Consider the following 23,803-nt stretch of genomic DNA (forward strand, 5'->3'; position numbering starts at 1 on the left):
TTAGCAAATGATGGCACCTCATTATTTGCTCCTTTGACAGGCTACTTATGGGTATAGATTTGCTATACTTGTAATTTCCACTGGTGATCTCCACTAACAACTGACCATTAACTCTTACTGTTTCTTACCTTTTAATGAATTACTTATCTATGAAAGAGGAGCTTCGCTTTTATCCTGTGGCAGCTTAGTTTCTTTAGGACATTTTGGTGGGAGACCTTCCAAAAAGGTCTTCAATGGTGAAACTTTCATCAGTAGCTGCTGGATATCCATTACTGACATGACTGCTGACATCAAAGAATTGGGAGTTTTAAGACATGACTTGCCTTTACAGAAATGATTTAGTGCGAGGTGTCCCTGCACATGGCAGGAAAGTTGGAACTAGATGATCTTAAGGTCCTTTCCAACCCTAACTATTTTATGATTCTATGATTCTATATTGTACTGGGGGAGAGTCAGCAAGATTTCATAGAATCATAGAATCATAGAATAGTTAGGGTTGGAAAGGACCTTAAGATCATCCAGTTCCAACTCCCCTGCCATGGGCAGGGATACCTCATACTAAACCATGCCACCCAAGGCCTCATCCAACCTGGCCTTGAACACCGCCAGGGATGGAGCATTCACAACCTCCCTGGGCAACCCATTCCAGTGCCTCACCACCCTCTCAGTAAAGAATTTCTTCCTTATATCCAATCTAAACTTCCCCTGTTTAAGTTTGAACCCGTTACCCCTTGTCCTGTCACTACGGACCCTGATGAATAGTCCCTCCCCAGCATCTTTGTAGGTAGGCTCCTTCAGATACTGGAAGGCTGCTCTGAGGTCTCCACGCAGCCTTCTCTTCTCCAGGCTGAACAGCCCCAACTTTCTCAGCCTGTCTTCATACAGGAGGTGCTCCAGTCCCCTGATCGTCCTCGTGGGCCTCCTCTGGACTTGTTCCAACAGTTCCATGTCCTTTTCATGTTGAGGACACCAGAACTGCACACAATACTCCAAGTGAGGTCTCCCGAGAGCAAAGGGGCAGGATCACCTCCTTCAACCTGCTGGTCACGCTCCTCTTGATGCAGCCCAGGATACGGTTGGCTTTCTGGGCTGCGAGCGCACACTGAAGCCGGCTCATGTTCATTTTCTCATCGACCAACACCCCCAAGTCCTTCTCTGCAGGGCTGCTCTGAATCTCTTCTCTGCCCAACCTGTAGTTGTGCCTGGGATTGCTCCAACCCAGGTGTATACTTGTCTGTATGTTAAAAAAAAGTATTTAAATACAGTTCCTACTAAATTCACTGGTACAAAGGTTGGACTTAGAGCACTACAGTTCTTTGAAGTCTCTGCAGGCTGTGTTTTAAAAACTGACATAATTTTCCATGTCCCTGTCCTCAGGTGCTAAGGTTAATAAGAGGTTATATACTATGTGTATGTTTCAGCTATTTTATGCTTGACTACCTTTAGAAATTCTGAATGAATTTTATCTACTGCTCATCATATATCACTGTTTATTTGTCTATATTATAACCTCTTTTACTGATACTTCAATGCTTATTGGTGTAAACTAAGAAACATCCCTATCATCTCCGATCCTGGCCAACTGGTCAAAAGAGGATTTTAAAATAAATCGGCATGCCTATCTGCTTTTTGTGTCTTTCTGTAAACCTTACTTAATGTATTTTTGCTAGCCTTTGTGCCTTTCTGCTTCTATTACAGAAAATATATCTGAGCATCTAAGATCTTTCTGTTAACTGGCCAGTAATGTGATACAGGAGCTACATATTTAAAGTGCAAATCTTCAAACAGTTCATCTTTACATGGCTAATTTAAGCTAATCAGGAAGGCTCCTTTTATAGTTCATTGATAGGAGTAGGCACTGGTGTTTGATTCTTCGCACTTATCTTGGACATCTCCCTTCAATGGGATTACTCATCCTTTGGGTGCCCATGTCTTTATACTAACTACAGAGGAAGCCCAGGTGAGTGTGTAGGACATCTGAATTCTACATTATTAAGTCAGAAGGGGTGAGGTGTGCCCCAAGACACTACATCCAGTTATTGGACAATTGACTATTGCTGACTTTTGTTCTAAATTTTACTTATGATATCCTTTCCTTAGCAGGCTCTTCAGTTCTGAAGAACCATAAAAGGGAGCTCTGCATTTGAAGATAGGAAGCCTTGGGTTGCCTAATTCAATTAGCTCTTCCTGGAGGGTATTGGATGGAACTGAGAGAAAAGTCAGAAAAATAAAGCACACAACAAACGGATTACAGATTGCCAAGCCATATTCTTCTGTGATTTGATGAGCTGAGCTCAAGACAGAATACAGTCAGATGGTCCATATGTAGAAAAGTGAAGCGGGCCTTAGGAAGGCTCTGAAGATGAATGGACAAAGAGATGACATATGGATCAATTTGCAAAGACTGTAAGCAAAAAACCCAAACATCCTAAATTCTTGTTCTTGGTCAGGACCTCAAGAGGAGATTTTTGAGTGTCTCCAGAAGGAGATGCCATTAGTGACTAGGCAGCACTGATGGGGAGGGAGTAACTGATGACCTGCGAAGGCTGAGGCTGACTCACTGCAGCTGCTCAAGAGTGGAGATGTGTTGTTAAGAACTTATTCTTGAGCTTTTGTCCATAAATAGGGTACATTTGCATTGTTCCTGCACTCGATGTATGTCCAAAGCCCCTCAGATTTCAGGGGAATTGCACCACTGGCACAACAGGAAAGAAAACACCTTATGAGGGCAGACAATCAGTTACACAACACAATACAACAATGGTCTCTATGTGGGCTCAGCTTCTAAAAGTAGCAATATCAAAGTCAGATTAACTAGCATGTGGGAAAAGCCTTGGCACAAACAGTAGTCCAGCATAGCTATTCTGTGTTCCTTTTTTCTAGTGCAGTCTCATTGGTGGGGATGTAGCAGAGAACTGGAAGACTCATGACACTCTGAGCCACCAAGCAGCATCTGTTGGTGGCTTTGGGAAATGGCTTCATATTAGAGTAGCTCTGGGACTGCTTTCAGTGTATGGAAGGGGCCATTTTTCTCATGCTCCAAGCAGTGTCTTCCATTAGGTTCAGCAGAAAATCTTGCCCAAATCTCTGACAGGGATTTCTCATGGTTTATATTAATGGGATTTTATTCTCAAGCAATTATGTCATTTGTCCCTCGTCCCCCTGATATTTTGTTCAGTATTAATACATTGTAATCACCACTAGAGAATTAAATCCTGGAGCCATTCCTGTGGCATCAAAGCATCTGACTGAAATTGAAACTGTTGTGCAGCTGACTTAAGGAAAAAACCAAATCATTAGCAACATAGGATGGAAGCAAAGATATTCTAAACTTTTCCTGAGATATTTAACCTCTTTTAACTGACAAAAATAATCTAGTTCCATTAAATAGCTGCCTTTATTTCCTGTTTCTAAAACAGGTCAAGAAGCATGACCAGCAGAATCTTTTCATGTGCAGTTCCATCACAGCACTTGAAATTCTCATTTATCAGCGCCATGGTAATATGAAAACCTTTCATTTTGATCGTTTTCACAAGATGACAAAAAATGACTCTTCAAAGTTCTCTCCAGAAGGTGCTACTTTAGTCAGAATGCTGCTACTGAACTTACTCCTATAGAGATGAATTCTGTTCATGTGGCCACATAGAGAACCTGACTGACATCAGTGGTCATTTTATCTGAAGGCATAATTTAATGCCTAATGGGTTACCTTATGAATATAAAAGGTATTCTTAGTCCTGAACCATGTCATCATTAATGTTTATACATATTTTGTGACACACTATGTACCAATATAATTATAGATTCTACTTTTAGGGTGCTCTTAAAAAGGATCATAAAAGCTCTTTGCTCACTGTGTCCCTCAGTTCCATACAGTTGGCGGCAGATGGGATTGGAAACTATTCCTATGAAGTTGAGGCATTTTTTCACCTTTGATTTAGGGTCCTATTTAGGATGGAATACTCGCAGTGAATATCTACTTTGCAAATTGCAGTGTAGTGATACGGGAACCTGCTTACCAAGGGGTAGTTAGTACTGCATAAGTGATGTACCTGCAGGGCGAAAGAGCTTTATTTTAGTTTTTCAAAGGCTGTCTTGGACTTAAGTGATAACTGACTGTGTCAAGGCATCATGTCAGGTAGTACAGCAGTACACTTCAGAACTCTTGAATAGTGAAGTGATTCATAAAAATCAGCACTGGCTGGAAGCAGATCCCCTAATGCTAATGACCACCTACTTTCTCATCTCCTTTGTGAGTGTTTATTTACAAAGGATCTCTATCAAGTTCTGTGTGTAAAATCACACCCCTTTATGAATGTTCTGCCCAACGTGTGCTAAATTTCTTCTTTGCATTTAACCAGTAGTGTCTTACATTGAACACTGAGAAGAGTACACAACACTTCTGAGAAGATCTGCAGAGTAAAAACAGTAATAGTAAAAACATGGTGGAGGTTTTTGCTTTTGGATTCAGACAAAGGAGAATCATTCCTTAATCCACCTAAAATTTTAGCACTGAAGTGATCAGAGATGCACTCTGCTCTTGAAAGAAGCAAATGCACTATCTTGTTATTTACAACAGTGCTTTGCTTTGTAGGGAAACATGTCTGTACTACGCGAAAAAACCCAATGACATTCTCTTAACTGAATTATTAGATGGAAAAGTCCAAATGATTTTGAATCTTAGTATTTTTCCATGTTAGAAAAAAAAAAGGGCAAAAAGATCCTTAAACTGTGTATTCGCAAACACAAGAGGATTACAAGGGAGGAAAGTGACAGGACAAGAGGGAATGGTTTTAAGCTGGAAAAGGGTAGATTTAGATTAGATATTAGGAAAAATTCATGACTATGAGAGTGGTGAGACACTGGAACAGGTTGTCCAGAGAGCTTGTGGCTGCCCCATCCCTGGCAGTGTTCAAGGCCAGCTTGGATGGGGCTTCCAACAACCTGCTCTAGTGGAAGGTGTCCCTGCCCATGGCAGGGGAGTGGAACTGGATGAGCTTTAGGGTCCCTTCCAAACCAAACCATTCTGTGATTTATGATTCTATGAAAGGGCACAGCAGAAACACAGAGCTGCGACTGCATTCTGATTCTACATAAAACTCCTGAGCTGCATTTCAGGTTTTACTTTCCAATCCAGCCTTTACCTCCAGCTCATGCTACGTTATTTTCTCACTGTTTCTCTGAGACAGAAAAATTTGAACAAAACAGAGCAGGCGTGTGTTTGTGCCTGTGCATGTGTGTCAGACAAACAACATAATTTCATGCATTAGAAAATATGACAAGTACAATTTACGAATGCTTGATCAGAGTGAAGCAAAGCCATGAGTCAGCGATGCCATAGTTAACGAGTGAAAAACTATTCCATCCCATTCCATGTTCTGTACACGGCTAGATGAGGCTGTTATAGAGAGGCAGGAGGTTACGCAGCCACTCCTCCATTACACAAACACTCTTAGTAGGCAGTGTTCAGCAAAAGGGTGAGGGCAAGAAGGTTCCAGTTCTCCAAGGCTTCCTAATAAATCCACCTCTGCTCAACATTTTACATAATGATATAATGCATTGCATTATATTATTATAAGCAGTGACATCATAATAAAATACCAGAGTGCTACTGAAGTGGCAAGGAACACCTAAGATACATTTCTATACTTGTAATTCAGTTCTTGTATTTTTTAATTATAGATAAGAATTTAAAGTGAAAATAATTATTCATTCCATAAATACTGTTGTAATGGATCTTCAGCATATAATTAAGAGGCCTTTAATTTTAATTTTGTATACTGAACGCCTGGTTTTGGAGGTATTCCATATTTTATATTCAGGGCCTATACCTGCAAAGCTCTAAGCTTCTATTTTAGTGGAAGCTGAAGATGCTGCATGACTTGCAAATTTAAGAACTTAGCCTTTGTAATGATGGATACAAATAAAATGGCTGCATCAAATGCACTGCAAGGAATTTTCCATTTTCCTTGCTTCTAATTGCAATCTGTTTCAACCGTGCCATCGGTGTTCCTTGGCCCACCTCAGGTTGCAACACCATATTCTAACTCATACTTGCAATACAGCCAGTAATGATGAAGCATCTTCTTTCTAAAGTGCCCAACACCTAAAGGAGGGACCTACCATCACAGCATTCAGCGTTTTCTAGAAACAGATCTCTTTGATGGTAGAAAAGTAGTTAGCCTGTAATCGCACTGATAATGTGAAAATGGATGTCTCCAGTTATTTGCAACTGGATATACAACCTTTCAGCCTACAGTAAAGATTAAAATCATTGGCACATGATTATTACTAGGTGAGGATAGCCTTTCTGAAAAGGTAACTGTATTTCTCAATTCTAGTAAATACAGACACATCTTTAAAAAGTACAACAATAACTGGCACCTTTCTGGCAGACTCAGCAGGCAGGTCAAAGATTGTCTTAGCATGTAGAATGAATTAATATTTCTCTCTCAAGACTAGGTCCTTCTAGAAAAGGCTTAAGGCAGATTGGTGGGGCATTCAAAGGAAAGCCAGGGGGAGGGCAAAAACTTTTGTTTATATGAACATTTTTCAGATTTAGATCTAGAAACATTTAAGTGTTTTAATGTTTTAATGTGTAGGAAAGACTTCACCCTTCCCTGTCCATCCCTTATGTGTCTGTTCTCCTATATATAGCTCACCACACACATCCTAAGCTGTCTTCCCACATTTCACTCCACATTCTCACTCTGCCCTTTTGCAGGACTCTTTAAGTCCCTATCCCTGCCTTCAGGCCTTTGTTTCCAATTCCGTGTCTTCTACTCCTGCTCCTAACCCCACTTTACTCACTCTTCCTACTCCATTTCTGAGTTTCTCCCTGTGTGTTTTAGCTCTTTATCCTCTAGATATAACTTCTATGCATCTGCTGCTTGCTTTCTCTGAAGCCCAAACTAATTATGGAAGACCTTACTCTATTCCAACAAATACTTTCTGAATATCAATCATAGTGCACATAATTAAAGAAATGCTATGTTTCCTCTGCTTCTTGCTTTAACAGAGTACAAAGTGATGACTTTGCTTTTGTCTCCTCATGCTCACAAGAGAGTAACAAATGTACCCTAGTGCTCTGTCACAGTTTAGAGTGCTTCTGCATTCATGTCTCTTGTTTGGTCATGCAGGCACATCTGCAGTAACAAAAATTCACCCTGAAGAAATTTGTTAACTATTTGTAACTAGTCAAGTATTTAGTGCTAAATGAATAAGGGTAAAAAACCTGAATAAATCAAGTAACAAAGGTTGAGACAGATAGTATAACTGACTTAAAATGTGGTCTTCCTGACACCCAGATACAGTCGTTGGTTTCTGACAAACAGGTAGTGGGAGGACTACTACATTTTCAGTGCCCTCATGGGCAGAATATGGTGACCTGAAAAGGCAAGAGGATAATTCTCTCCTCACTTTTCTTTGTGTTCTGAGCCTACAATTGTAAATGCAGGCTGGCAGAAGTGGTTTGCCTTACTGGCTCCTCACAGACAATATAATAGCAGCGGCTGCAACTTTCGCATGCCTGAATTAGTAAGCATTGTGCCTCCCTATGATTCTCCTAGACACTGCATCACACCTAGATTGCATTCTCTCACCCAGAACCATGGATTACCATTCTTCCTCCAACAAATGTAGTACTCTCTGTTTAGCCTACATGCAAATCATTCTAGTCACTTAAGAAAACATCTGAAAGGAAATAAACACCAATTAAGGCACAGACACTTTAATGCACTAAAGATCAGCTCTGAACATAATTTCCTTGCTTTCTATCAGATAAATTTCCCATTTTTGAACATTCCATTTTGTACTTAGATTATGTCTTCTCAGATAAGCTTTAAGCATTACCATCTGTTCTGCAGCAATCACATGATCCTTTCACTTTGATTCAGTTGAACACAAATCCCTTTGACAATAGGGAAACAGCAAAATAACACACATTTGTTCCAAAACTTGCCACAACCATAGATTGTTCAAGGGCTGCTCTATAGTGGAGGTAAAAGACAAGGGGAGACTCTCCTATAAACCTCCTGTCTGTGCCCCACTCTGTCCAGGCAGCATTCTGACGCTGAAGCTTCTTGTTTGCTAGGGTGATTGAGTCAGTGTTTCAGCTGTGTTCAGTTGCCCCAAGGGCTGAAAGCTTAGCCAGGGCCCCATGCCTCTGCATGCCTGCTAGCATTTGGAAGCAAATCCTGAGTCACAGGGAATACACCTTTCTCTTGCAGATGCAAGAGCGCTTTAGTTAACACCTCTCAGCAATCTCTGAGGCATTCTTTCCACATCTGTCCTCTGCAGGCAACTGGCCCACAGTCACTACAGTTGGCCATTGCAGCAACAGATCTTCCCTGCTGGTTTCTAGGAGAAAGGAAAAAGCAGAGGAGTTTGAACTCACTGTTGTGGCCACATCTTTTAAGAAAGCTCTAGTGAAAGGCTGGTGCATATTATGCAGATATTTGGAGCATTCTTCTGCTTAGAATAATTTCCCCATTGGAATGGAAATGGACCCTTTTACCAGAAAGATGATCCCATTCAGACTCAAATTATAGAAGATGGTATAAAATATTTTTCTTTAAGCTTTGAAAGAAGCACACACTGTACTATCAAAGTAACTTGCAGTCCCTAGCTTTGCCTATGCTGACGATGTATATATACTGGATGAATCACCAAAAAAGGGTGCATTGTAAGTCTTCTCACTATGTCCATCTACACTCCTGCTCAACAAAATGTATTGCAAACTTTCTATCACTCAGAAGGTAAATTCTCCTTATTTCCAAGCACTGGATAATTCTCAAAGGGAATGTTTCAGCTACATTTGTGGTTGAACACATGAACAGGTTAAACTGCTGCATATTGATATTTATAACTGATTGAAATTTAGGCTACTGATTTATTTTGAAGGAAAATACAGCAATAAACCAATGTACTATAAATTCTAGCTTAATTTGGTATTATGACTCTTCTAATTCATGTGATTTACACACAAATTCAATGTTTCATTTTCTCTTCTTATTTTTAAGGGCACTGAAAATTCCCTGAAAATTGCTGGAATACGAATTTCTATATGAGAACTATGAGAGTGAGACTAACAAAATGCTCTGATTTCAATGGTGCAACGACAAAATCATCTTGGACCATGCACTGTTCACTTACCTTTTAGCATCTATTTAAATGCTGTATTTTCTCCAAGTTTGTAAGCTGTTTAAATAGTTAATCTGCAAGCAATTGGTAAATATAAATCTCTCAGAAGCATGCTATCTTTTTTCCATCAAGCTAAAAGGGAAAGGATGATTCATTTTAAATGTATTGATGATAGAAGAGCTCTAAATAGCATTTTATCTGCAATACTCTATTTGAAAGGAATGAAGTGCAAGTTAAACAAACAGTAACACAGAATGCATTTTTTTCAGGGGTGGTCCTCTTGGAAAATGTTAACCACATTAAAGTAGGTAGATATTGAAATATGCAATTAATTTTAAGTTGATAGAACTTGAAACTGTCATTCACCTGAGCAGGTGGTGGAAGAACCTTCTTGCGTATTTGCTGATTGGGTCTCTGTACTCCAGCACGGTTATATCCAAGAGAGGTCTTGTTGGAGCATAAAAGGTTCCAAGGCTTGCCTCAAGCTGTGCTGTGGAGTTCAAACACAGCACCAGTGAAACAAATGAAACTGTTTCAATTACAACAGGTTGCTCATGTTTGCAGTCAAACTCCTCAAACAGTGGTGAAATGTGATGTTGTTGTAGGACAGATGAAATTAAAATATGACAGACTGTACAAACACAAACGTGCATATAAGCTTTCACTTTGAGGCAGGGTTCACAATGACTTTGAGCAACAAAAGCTGTCAAAGAGGATGAAGGCTATAACACATCAAGTTCTCACCAGCAGCGTACAATTAAAAGCAACTCACAAGAGTAATACAGTTTGAACAAGTTTGTCCAGTGGAGATCAACTCTCAATTAGCTCAAATTGTCTTTGTCCTCCTAGGCAAACAACAAGGAAGCTCAGATTCTCAGGGATTATTTTGTTAGGTCAGCAGGTAACAGAACCCTACTTGTGATGGCCTTGAGGCCTAAGGAACCTCCTTCAGCTCACAGTTCTTAAAAATTGAAACAAAAGAGTCTAGAAACCCTAAGGGTTTGACTCTCCAACAGCGTGTAATGGTGGGAAACAGGATAACGTCCCCTGTAATTAATAAAATAAACCCCCTTTGTTACAGAAGTTCTCTCTGCTTTAGCTATGTTCCGGCAGCTATATTCCACAGCTGGAGCTCTGAGGCATTTTCCTGCATGCTTTTAATACAAAATTATAAATAATACAAGAAATATATACAGTATATGTATGTGTCCCAGATACTTAACTGAAAGAAAATCTAATGATCAATAATATTTATGTTATGTGACTTCTGCTTGAGAGTTAACACATAGTACAAGTCCTAACAGGCAGAACAGGGAGAATTTGCTATGTATTTGCTCTATAGGTTTTCCTTTCAGAGTGAACGTGCAAAGTGCTACTGCTAATCACAATTTTGTGGGGGCCTGAAAAGCAAAATATAACCTATTGTCTTATTAGGCAGACAAAAATCTCACTGATTTGCTATTATTAACATTCATTTAAACTAGTCATTTCTGTATTTAGTGATAATGGTTCTTTATTTACAAGCATAGTGACATTTTATTTTATTAGGCTTGATATCACGAAATGTGCTAATAGTACTGTGTTAGTAACGCAGGCAAACTGTTAGTAAATTAGGTTTTCCATTATCCTCAATCTAGACAGCAAGTTGAAGTTTAAAGCTATTTTCTTTCGAAGCAGCAGTCAATTTAGATTAAAATTGAGTACAGCAGTACCTTTTTCTAAAAAACCATGAAACAACCACCCATACTCTATTACCATTGCTGGTTTTTTGACAGCATGTTTTGTACTTCTGAAATATTACATCCTATATGGAATATGAGTAGCTACTAGCACAGTTACAGATTCATTAGATAGCCCAGCTTGATGTTGAAGGCAGAATAAAGATCTCAAAGATAACTGCCCCATTGCTATAAATAAAAGGCCCCACCAGGTTTTTCTAATAAAAAAGAAAACAAATTACCATGCCAAATTTGTTAGATTCACACAGAATAACTCCTGGACAGAATATAATTCTGTCTGCTGTAAACAGTGTTAAGGAGCTGCATGGGGGAAAACACACAGACAGCTATTTATAATGTGCGTATTTTTACAAGAGTTTCAAAACCCAGCTCTTTTCATGGGTCCTTTTAAAAGCATGTTTTATTTAGAATTGATACGCTATGTTTGCAACGCAGAGATTTTTTTAATAAGATCCCCCAAAATGTGATAGCTGATGACTTGGCAGCAACGTAGGACACCTCCGAGTTTTTCTATCATCAAACACACCAGAATCCTAAGTATTCTTTCTTGCCACAAAAGATGACTGGTCCCCAGCTGTCTGCCTGCTATGCCGGAGGATAACACCTTCACTAAATCAAGGCACTTCAAATCTTGAAGTCTATTGAGTTTCAAGATAGACAGCAAATCAAGAGGAAGGCATCGCACCAGGCTTCAGCAGAGACAAGGCTGAACCTAAAATTCATCACTTCTTGTGAGGGACCCCAGCTACTACTGCAGGGGGCCACAAGATTACTGTAAGGACAAATGCTACAATCCTAAAGGAGGCAGCAGAGGATAGTGTATTCAAAGCCTTTGGATCTTGTAATGAAAGAATGACCCTTCAAAAGCACCTTAAAACCCATACCAAAATCTCTTTTCCCTGTTGCAGCAAAATGCCCCTCCTTAAGTTGGTGCTGTCTCAGCGTGACTATGTAACAAACATTTCAAGCCCTATATTAACCAGTATTAGTCTGTAAATAAGCTAAATTTATGTAAAAAAGTTACAGCATATTTATGACAGTGTTATATATTAATGCCTATACCATATACATATTGATATCTTTTTTTACTATCACTATTGATACAAACTAAAATGTGATCAACACACTAATCCAGATTTTATTGAAATGACTTGTCTACATATTACATTTGATTCTGAAGTACCATATTCTGGCTGACTGGATTCTCACTATTATCTTCTTTATACAGCCAATAAACATATTCTCATAATCCACATATGAATTACAAAGACACCACAAAAATACATTAAAAATATAATCAGTCTCTTACCTTCTCTGTCTGGTGTAAGTTTTTGTTTAAGAAGGTGATTAACAATGGCACTCAAGCATATGTAGCACTGACGACCCATCGTGTTCCAGTTCATGGTGTTTAGGACATTAATTGCCTCATGTATCTCGTCGTAACGAATATACTGGTGGATGATTTCCACAAGGCCCAGCTGCCCTCTTGTGAACACACCTTTCACAAGAAATATTAAAACCAAAGATATTGTTACATAAAACATAGATGATTACTTTTCAGCAGAGTTAAAAACAATTGCTGTTGGCTAAAATTAGAAAGTTTAACGGATTTCAGTATTAAATTTTTATGTCAGAATGCTCCTTATCATGTTAGTATATTTATACTGAGGTTGCTTTGGACAGCAGAAAAAACATCAATGACCTTTATAGATTGAGGTTGAGCAAACACAGCCAGTACCCACTGGTGACAGCATCATATAAAGAAGTTTGTTTAAAACATAGTAGAAAAAGCTTATTTCCAGTTTACCATTATTGTATTGGAGAAAACAAATTAATATTCATAGCACCTCCCTCCTGTAGGAAACACTACTGGTGACACTAAAAATAGCATTTGTGTCACACAGACAAGTTTACAGCAGCTTAAACTTCAAAGCAAGTTACTCATTTACTCGCTGTATTGAAATTGCTCTAGAGCTTCTATCTTGGCAAAATTCTCTCGAGTGAAGCATTTCTTCTGTGAGGGGATATCATGAAAGATGTCAACATCTAGGGACCTTTGAATTACAATTGCACATGAAACCAAAACCAAACTTGCCATAACGGGGCAAAACCCGAGCAATACACTGCTCCATGAAAGCATGATTTAGCTACAGCATTCTATCTCTGAAAAGCAGAATTAAAAGACTGTTAATGTTTCTTGACTTGCAGATCTTTGCCTCTGAACAGAAAATGTGACTGAAAAACTGCAGATAGTAATGTTATTTATTGTCTCTGACTAGCCAAATGATCACGTGACATAGGGCACACAGGGCACTTTAGGAATTGTTGCTTGCTTTGGGTCACTGCGTTAGGGTATTTTTTGTCACTACTGCTCCAGTTATTTAGGAGAGACCAGAATAAATTTAGTATTTCCCTCACTTTAAACAAAAACATAATGTCATGTTTCTGTCAATTTATATTGTAATGTTGTTTGTCAAAACCGATTTTAAGCAAAACAAAAAATAAATAAAGGGAACACACTGAACTTCATTACTGATACTGAAGCTGGGGGGAAATGTCTCACAACAGAGAAAAGCAGATCTGATATATAGAAAACATACCTCACAAAACTTTCATAAATGTAGTTATACATATATTGTTTGTGATGTAAAATAAGAATTGGAAAAGAAAAAAAAACATAGAGGAAAACATATATACAAGTTTTGGGGAAAAAAAGTTTATATATTTTGTAACAGAGAAATACTTGATTTTTTTAGAGTCATTAAAGACAAGACATGGTTGTCTATTATATTTCACCTTACGTTTTCATGTATTAAAGCCTATGGACATTATAATATGTCATAGCCTTGTATTTAACCTGTGCATGTGTGATAGTATCTAATTGTTATGGTAGACATTATTCTTCCTAAATGTTTAGTGTTTTTAAAGTATTACATGAGTTGAGTAATCTTCACATTAATCACTAAGTGAAGTTGAACATACTTATTTGCATGCTAATTAAATGTAGTATTATATTTTAAATGTCTTTTGCTGAACCACTGGCACCAGTACCAAGTTTGCATTATCCAAGATCTGGGTTGACATCAACGACAAGAAGCCGCAGTGCTTTTGAAAATGAGCTTGGCATTGGACTCCAAAAATATTTGCCATTCATGTTTGAGGGTAAATTTAATAGGAATCTTTTCCTGAAATAAATCTGGCTAGACAGCACAATTCACAGAACTTGTCCAAAATCGTATGTCAGTTGGAAGTTAAAAACATATTTGCCTAGTCACACTGACATAGTTTCTTAACGGACTTTTATGGGAAACAATTCCAAGCCATGAGTTAATTATGGATTTTATTTCAGCCCTGAATGCCTGACTGGGTTTTGCTGTCACGGATCCATAAATTTTCCATATAATTTATATTTGCATTATTTCTTAAATAGCAGAGAACTAAAAACCACTGAGGTTGGGAAGAGGGGCTGACTAATGAACATGGCATTAACTTGGTCATGTGGAAAACTGAGAAGAAGAGGGGTAAAGCTGAAAACCAGGATGCAAGAGAGAACAGCAGATTTTTGCACAGCGGACTACAAAGAGGAAGGGAGGGAGAGAAAGAGAGCTTTGCCTTCCTCCTGGATGAGATTTTACAGTAATTACAGAATGAATTTTAAAATGTGATAACTTTCAGCTGTAGAGGTCAACATCTTCCCATTTGGATGCTTGACTTCTCCTGGGTGGTGCGCTTCCAGGCAACCTGCTTGGGAAAAAGAGGTGACAGCCAACTCACTGCCTAATTGATTTAGGAACGGTGCCCAGGGAGACAGTCCAATTAAGTTTACAAGCTGGCAATTAGCAGGAAAGGCCTCTAAATCCCTGCACTGAGAGGCTGCTTGCCTTCCTAAGAACATAAATGTGCTAAAGATAGCAAGGGGAAAGCTGTGCTTTCTGGAAGCTGTTGTGAGAAAACCCCACAAGGGAGGACTAAACAAAAGCAAGGTAGATGTGTAGAGTGCCTTCTACTCGACAGGTAAGAGGTAATTTAGAGTTGGGGTTTTTTTTTAATGGCCAACATGCACAAAACCATCAAGTTCTGGGGGTACTGTTCAATGATTAAACCTGTCATTGAACATAATGCAACTGAATTATCTCAAAATAAATGATAAGTTATAAATAGTTATTTTTAACTTTTTTTTTTTTTTTTAATAACAGTAATAATCTGCATTGGCTTTTTTAAAACTATACAACTATAAGTTAATCCAGTATTTTTGTTTCTAACGCCTTATTATCTGAATTTACTTGTTTGCAGTGGCACACTTTTTTAAGTTTTTAAATGCAGTCTTTCAAATGTTTAAGTTGGCAGTACTTTTAGACAGGATTTTTCCCCCAAAAGGCACATGCACGTCCCAGTAAGTAATGAAATAAAGTAGATTTTCAAACCTTTCTGTCACTTAGGGTTTTTTTTAAGACCTTCTTCCTAATCTCAATAGCTTTATACAAAAGAACCATAAAAACCCTCCTGTAAAGATCTACAAAGGCAATCCTGTTTCCTTGGGCAGACAACGGGCAAAATGTTGAAATTTTCCAGGATGAGTATATTCGACATGGCTGTCTGCCCTGCTGAAACACTGTCTTGGTAGTCAGAAGATTTAAGCATGATTGTTTTTTTTTAGCTCTCACAGTGGGTTTGCACCACTGTAACTTGCCTGACTTGAATGGAATGAATACAGTTCTCACTGATGAGCAACTGCAGGGGTTTTATTCTTAGTTCAGCCACTGACGCATTGTGTAACTCTTGGAAAGCCTTTTAGCTTTCATTTACTGTTTCTTCTTATTCTGTTTGTAAAATGAAGATAGTTACGGTTTTATTCTTTCAAAGTCTCCTTACACCTAAGATGAGAAGGGCTATATAAATTCTAAAATTAGTATTAATACTTCTTTTATTCACAGCCCCTGGCAAATGAAATTAGAGACTTCTATGAAGTTTATGAAAACCTTTCTTGTGTGAAATGTCTTATTCTGTCAGACCTCATTTGAAAAGATATTAAGTAATCATGAAACATAATGACCTCCTTGGTTCACATCTTCAGATGTTGTTGGAACTATGTGCTTTTAAAGCTATGTTCCCATACATCTAAAATCAGGGTGCTTTTGATGTACAGATGTTTCTTGTGAGGAAACATCTACAGATCTTGAGATATCTTGAGAGCTCAAGGTTCAATAGATGTGCTCAATAACTTACCAAGTTTAAAGTGAAGTACTCCTAAGGGTCCTTTGTCAAATCTAACTAACAAAAGATCGTGAATATGTGTGCTGTCAGTGCTGGCAGAGGCAACTTGAGGAGCAGCCCACTGGATCTGGATAAGGCTGCTAGGCACGTCAAAGTGTTTACTGAATTGCAGAGTTGCCTCAGGTGAATAATCTTGTGCCAAGAGCTGAATTTTAATTGGGGACAGTGCCGTGTCAAAAAGTTGCAGCTCCCCTTGAGAGCTGCCAACCACAAATATCGCTCCGGAAGGGTGGTAGGTTATTAAAGCAGGCAGCAGTTCTGCTTGGGCTAACAGAGTCACTTGGTTGTAGGCTTCATACAGAATTACTGATGAATCTTCACAACCCAGGACTAGTTTGTCTTCTGTAACATCTCTGCAACAGCTGATGGCCTTGGATCGTAGTGGTATTCTGGTAACTGCCACACACTGCATTTTGTTCCTAACACACTTGTAGATGCAACTGTCAGCCATGGGCTCTTTGTCTGCGGAGATGGAATGCTCCACCGTGTAAACCTGATAAGGCTGATTAGTGCTGAAGCTTGCATCGAGCGGATCCCATTCTGTACGCACGTAACTCAGAACCTAAAAAAAATCCAAAACATTTTTAGTCATTTTTAACAACGTGTTCTTACTTTGATGATTTAAAAATAGACTGCCGCAAATATGCTTTCTCATGGGTCAGTAAGCTAAAACAAACAAGCACTTTAGAAATTAGAGTTGTAAAATCTACTGTCTTAACTTTTAAAAGGTTAATTCCTTTGATGAAAAAACCAAGCAATATAGTTTGAGCTAGATTTGTTTGTCCAGAGTATACAATAGTTTAGCAGAATAGAGGATAAATGATGCAGTGGTCCTAACAGTGCTGGTAAGAGGAGAAATCAGCAACTGACTGATAGAAAATAATAACTGATTATTTACAAGTGGGTTGGGGAGAAATCTTCTGGAAGTTTTCTGGAAAAATTTACAATAAGTTATAAATTTTCTGGAAAAATTTATAATAGGTTACTTTGAGCATCACACGTAGAGGTTTTCTGATCATTTACTCTAGGCCATGGTAACAGAAAATACTACACTGTAGTGGTAGAAGCAATGGCATGTTTAAACAATGTATACTATACACTGCCAAATGAGTAGGTGGTAGATGTTCTTTGGTGCCACATAGCTTTAGAATGCAGAATAAATTAATCTGTGATAGCAAAAAATGGGGACAATTTAGGGGTACTTGAAGGCTGAATGAACTGGAAGAAGAACACAGAGGCAGAATATGATACAAAGACAGCAGCTGGCAAAGAGCAAGAATTTGTAGTGTGGAAACATGGGAAGTACCATAAAGTGATAGAGGCAACAGTGGAACCAATGAAGATTCATGTCCTTCAATATGAGGGTTTGAGTGAGAGGTGCTATAAAGGATTTGAGCAGGGAAACTGTAGGATAAATACCAGCTGTATACAAGTTGCAAATAGCTTATGAAAAGCTGTTTCTCTGAAAGAAAGAGAAAACCAATGTCTCCAGAAAAATGAGAGTAGTGGAAGTCAGTCAGAAACTTGCTGGTATTTGTTCATGCAGAAATAAAGAGTGAAAGGAAAATGTCAAACTGAGCCAAACCCCACCCTCAGGTATACCCACAGCATTCTTCGCACTGCAGACTGAAGCTGCTGACCTGCCACTAATTTTGGAAGCCCCTTCTTTTGAATCCAGGTGGTATGCAAGTAGCATATACACTGAAAGGGGTAACAAATGTGATTAAAAGGCAGAGAGAGGGTGAGGGAGGAAACCTGGAAATTTCAGGTTGAAAACAGAAACACACACATGACATTAAAGCAGTTTAAGTTTGATTTTCACAGATCACAAGACCAACTGAACACATAATTTAGGCTTTCATCCTGTAAAGAAGAATAAGAAATTGAGACTTTTGTTTGGCATACAACCCATTAAATCTTCAGAAGCAACTGATGAATTTACAAACACATTATTCAGAAGGTTGATCAGACTGATTAGGCTGTTTTCTTCTGACAATTTTGTCAGCTAAAGGGTTTCTCATTCAAAAGAAAGAAAAAAGGATTATTGCAGTTCTGTGGCTGCAAACCAGCTGCTGGTTAATACAAGTCTTTGCTACTTTAAGTTAGAGACATACAAAGAACCGCTTGATGCAAAAGCATCTAATACATGCAATATAATACATGCCAACGCATCCAGCTTATGAAAACCAGTTTCAACAGAGTAGTCATCAATGAAAATATATACCAAAGAGGAAAGAAAAGATTAAATTATGATAGAGTTTGAAAAACATTTCCTCACCTCGACCATTCCCTCATCAGTGACTTAGCCTCTGCAACTAGTCATTTATACCCACAAAATGTGCAGTGGCTACTGTGCAGATGCTAGAACGGCTCAAATGTGCAGCTTATTAGGGTGTTAAAGCACATAGGAATTGCAAGGAAACCTACAAAAGAGATTATTGTGGACAAAGGATTACTATGACCACAGAGCTCTCTAACCCCAAATAAAGACAAGGTGAAGTGTTATTGTTTTTAGTTTTCCCTAAGAGTATGTATGGAGACCCATGTAGCTGCCTTTCAAATATGTGAAATAGAAATCTTGCCCAAGCAAGTCTTCAAAGCTTCCATAACTTCAGTGAAATGAGCCTTGGGGCCCTCTGGGACTCAGATTTCTGTCTTCCTGTGGTAGATTTCAATGCACTGCATTATTCATCTACATATTTTGATTCAAAACCAGTGTTCCTCTCTGGACATCTCCTCACAAACTACAAGAAAGTCATGAAGATCCACACAATAATCAAACCATAGAGAGATAAAAGACTGAAAGCACTACTAAATTCTGAAGAGAGACTGGCCTTGAAAGTTAAGACAAAACAGAAGAAAACACATGAAACATGGATTTTACAACTCCATAGGAGTGACTGCTGGAAAACAGCAATGGAAATACCTACAGAAAAATAAATGTTGTCATCTGATTGTTTGAGAGTCAGCAAGCAAACTGAATCCAATTAATAATTTTGTTCTGCCTTGTTAGAGCAAAAGTGGGACAAAATGTTGCTCACTACTTTGAATTTAAAAGAAAGTAAACCCTTATATTTTGGAATGCTAATTTAACGAGACTTGAAATGAGAAGCTTCCTAGCTTCACTTAATTTTGACAGCAAATCCTTGAAACGAGGTCTAGGGTAGGGCTGGTTGTTGTATATAATGCAATACTAAGCTAGGAAAAAATTCCTGTGAGGAGAGAAAGACAATTTGCTGCATTTCAAAACAATTTTTCACATACTGTTTAAACAACTTAGGCTTAAAGGAATCTTTTCTAGACACTACTGTTCATATTCTGGCTGAAAATGAGAGAAACATTTCTCCTTAGATTGGAACAGATAAGTTTTTTCTCATGCATCAGTGGCCTCATGTGCCCCTTGAAGGAAGAGTACCAAGCCGAGAGACCTCTTTGTTCTGGTTTCCAGTTTTGCTCAGTGTAACTGGTATTTGGCACCCTGAAGGGGGAAAAAAAAAAGGATGTTCTTTTTCATCTGAGAGAGAAGATTTGAGTTTCTCTGTCAGAAATTACTTTCATTATTAATTTTTCATGCTGATAACTGTAAAAGTAAAGCAGAGAGACATACAACTACAGAAACATGTTAATAAGACTAAGATAATACTTCTTAAAGATAAGAAGTCTAACAATCAAAGCATCTTTTTTTCTTTTTCTTCCCAAGAAGACAGTACTCCATTACCTGCCAGTTGTTTTTCTATCTGGTAAGTAGCCACATGCTAGTAAATAGTGCTTTAGCAGTTCATTAAAAGGAATCCATTGGGATTCCTTGCCGGTGAGCAGTAGATCTCTGGAATCCAAAAGGAGAACATTAAAATAACAATTTATCTTTAATTTAACAAAACATTCATTTGGGGAATGGGAAGGCAAAAGCTGGAGGAGTTCCCTCAGAAGTAGGACAACAGCAGGATTTGTGGAGGAGGGGATAGGGCAAGGAATGTAAAAAGACAAAGCTGAAATATCACATGGTGGGGTGTATAATCTGTTCAGTATTAAGTGCTTTCCATAAATCTTGGACTAAGCACTTAGCCTTGGGTTTCAAGCAGAGATTTCTGGAAGTCCTTTGCATGAAGTAAAACCAATTACTTTCTGTAAAATAATAAATCAAGCAATAATAAAAAAAATTAAAAGTCCCTTTAAGTTTTGTGACATGTATGCTACAAAAACATAGTAAATGTATTTAAATATTTTTGACATAATTAATGTATATTTCCCTTATTAACGCGGCAGTCATGCACCACTACTGCACATTTATATTGTTTTTCCCCTTGCACTACTGGCCTGTGCTCTGCATCAGCTAATCAGCAGTGGGAGGGATACTATACGCGCCACGTTCTCAAATCCTAGAGTCAGAAATCGTAACAGTCCAAGTAAGGAAATCTGTTAATCTGCATAAATAAGGATCTGAAATGTGCTAGTTAAAATACTTTCATTTGGTTTGAAAGAAATAATAGCACAAGCTTCTGTGGGCAGTATCACTCTTCTCCGCAAAAACCTTTGAACACTTAAAATTGAAGTATTTTGCATAGAGTGCTGGGAAAGGATAAAGTCCACATATCAAAACAAGTAAGAGTTTTAACCAGTAGTTCTTAAGCAGAAAATTGGCTTACCAGCAGATAAAAAAAGAAAACAAAAGAAACAGAGAAATAAGCTTGCTGTGACTGAATTGTGTGTCTTTCAGATGAGAAAAATCTTTGATTTATTTTATGGATGTTAGGAAAATGCTTCTTTAATTTCACAGGGTGAGGCTCTAAACAACAACAAACACTTTAATTAGAAATGTAGAGTGGGAAGTGTAGTACACGCTAGAGTGAAATTGCTTTAAATACAGCACTGTGACGATGGAATAAAACACCAATCCTTTTTTAAAACATTTCTACAATAAAAATGCAAGGCTCCTACTCTAGGTTACTTATTTGGCTGCATTGTATTTACTGCCCCACATGCAAACTTACTATTTAGATCTTCAGTCAGCATTTATTCTTTTCTTTCAAAATTTATCATCATCATCTTTATCCCATATTATTCATTGGACTTTTAACCCAATGTGACATGAAGCATTTTACATTCTTTGTGATGTGTGTGTGAGAGGTATTTCAGCTATTCAGTCACACACGGTAGATGTTTTTCTGAGTGCTACAGTAATTGTAGGATAGCTCACTCATAAAAGATCTGCTGTGTTTATTTCGCAAGTTTGAGGCACAATGTGGAAGCAATAACTATTAAATATTAGCTCTTGGGAGAAAGAAAAATAGTATTCTCTCTCACGCAAGTTATTTTTTTCACAAGATTGAAGTATAATTTCAGTGATTCTTACCAGCACTAAATAGAGTGAAAATAAACATGGCAAAGACAAATGCAAGTACTAGAATAACTGAGCCCTGGCATCATCACCTCCTGTTAATTTATGTTTGCAGAATAAAGTTCATGTTGATTTTAACACGACTTTCTCTCAAAGCATTTAATCCAAGGATGATTTCACATCAGATCCTATTTATTCATAGCAAATTGTTTGAAATGATTTCTAGAAGATTCCTCTTCTGGTTTTGAAATCAAATTACCAGCATTATCTCTGCAGGGTGACAATTTAAATAACATCCTTGATCACTGGTAGTTTAACAAAGAAGAAACATACAAACCCCCAATATTTAAATAAATAAATTGGAGAAAGGATGAGTTTACTGGAGGAAACCAGTGCATGCAAGAAAGCAGAAAAAGGTACAATAGACCAAGACTCCTGCAGCAACATGTATGGACGTATATAAACGTACATTGCACACCAAAGTCAAATGTTAAAGCACTTTTATTTCTTTTAATGTTAAAAGCACTTTTATTCCTTCAAGTGATGATTCCTCATCAAATCTTAGCGCGTTCAACATAGTAAATGCTGATCTTAAAAAAAAGTATGGACTAAACCAAGTCAAGATTTGCAAGGAAAAAAGTTCCTTCTGGTTTTAGAGGAATAATGTCTACCTTTAGCCTTAATAGTAGCAAATGTTAAAAAATAAAGCCATACAACAAAATTCAAATAAAATTTATAGTGTATTTAAAATATAAAATGTATTTCCTCAATTAAGTAGAAAACCTGCTTAAGTACACAGTACCCAAACATGGTATGTGCAACATGAATCATCCCAGTGCAGAATGCGTTGGATATTATCGTGATGAGGGGTTGAGTTGCTTTGTCCCAGAGCTATTCCAGTCTTCATTCTAATAAGCACTCTTCTAGTGGGCAGCAAATATCACTCAGAAAATTCCTCCAGGGAGGAAGCAGCATCACTTAAGAGCCCCATTTACCTTTGCTCTGCCTTTTTCTCTCTACAAGAAGAGCGTCAGCAGCTGGCTGACCTGTTGTGGTTTTGTAGGTCAGCACCAAAGTGCTGTAGAAGAGTTGTGGCCAGCACCCATTCATTTCCTTGGGCTTGGTTTCCTTTTTTCATAAGCCTAATATGCCTAACAGCTCCTTATGGGCTAGACATTCCGCAATTCCTGCTTTTCTCTTAATTCTAGATAATAATGCTGTTTTAGCCAAGCAATACTACTATTTTCAAGCACAATATTGGTGGTATCATTTTATTACACTTGTTTTTGATAAATGCTCCAAACTGAATGAGCTCATGCTTCTCACTCTTCTTCTGTTGACAATAATAATTTACTGGGAGAAAATTCATATTATTGGTCAAATATGATAAATATGAATTTATTTTTATGCATAACAATGGCATTTCATGTTTTTATGTCAGGTCTATACCTGAGGAACACTACAAATGGTAAGCAAATAGAGCCAAAGAGAGGCAAATAAGCATGCTTAGAAACACTGCATTTTTGTGGTATCTGATCTATACAGTAACTGTTAAGAACCCCTCCAGAAATGCTAACAGTTTTGCTCAGATTTACACTATCAAATGACCCTCAGAAGTTAAAGTTAAGTTAGTTCCCCTCCAAGACACTGTAGGGGAAAAATATGCCTTGGCTAATTGCAGACTGGGGATTGATGCTACATCTAGAGCTGCTGGGTTATGACATCCCCTATCCATGCGCAGGAATTTAACTACTTGTATAAGGAGAGCTAGAGAAATCAAGGAGAAAAACCCAACCAAACACTATCATAGGTAACATTTCATGGATACATAGGAGAAGTGCAGAGGCAGAGTGTTTTGAGCCTTACACACCAGCCCACTGAGCATCCAAGATCTCATGGACATGGAACAGACAAATTGACAACCAGCAAGACAGTTTTTTATCTATGTATGACTAAATTTTCCATAGCCCTGGCACAGTGCTTAGTATTTTACTGACAAATAGAGAAAAATAAATTTAATTTGAAGATCTGAGAATTAAAACAGACAAGTACAGGCAAAGAATCAGAAAAGGGAAAGCAACCAAACAGTTAAACTTAGCAGTTCTGCTTTTAAAAATCATTTTCTTATATATATATTACAATATAGGATAAATTAAAAGGATTATGAGTTTAGGCCTAAAGCCTCACTAAATGCTTATTATCATTACTGTGTTAAGCACCAATGATGTGCTTGGGACTATACTATGCCTCAGCCCTGAGCAATTCAAGAGTCTAAACCAGAAATGTCTATTGAAAGATGCAGAACAATGCT

At 37.9% G+C, this 23,803-nt stretch overlaps 1 protein-coding gene across 1 annotated transcript in view; it reads right to left on the minus strand.

Annotated features, from left to right (window-relative positions):
• WDPCP (WD repeat containing planar cell polarity effector) overlaps positions 1–23,803 on the minus strand; it is a gene marked incomplete at its 3' end in the record, with an annotated part of 157,390 nt that overhangs the window by 57,811 nt on the left and 75,776 nt on the right. The window contains exons 10-12 of the mRNA XM_080615993.1: positions 16,107–16,716; positions 12,190–12,378; positions 9,508–9,631 (exon numbers count right to left, since the gene is read on the minus strand). Of these exons, the coding sequence (XP_080472119.1) occupies positions 9,508–9,631; positions 12,190–12,378; positions 16,107–16,716 (923 nt within the window). The remainder of the gene's footprint in view (positions 1–9,507; positions 9,632–12,189; positions 12,379–16,106; positions 16,717–23,803) is intronic.

Source organism: Psittacula echo (assembly GCF_963264785.1).
Source record: "Psittacula echo genome assembly, chromosome: 4".
NCBI lineage: Eukaryota > Metazoa > Chordata > Aves > Psittaciformes > Psittacidae > Psittacula > Psittacula echo.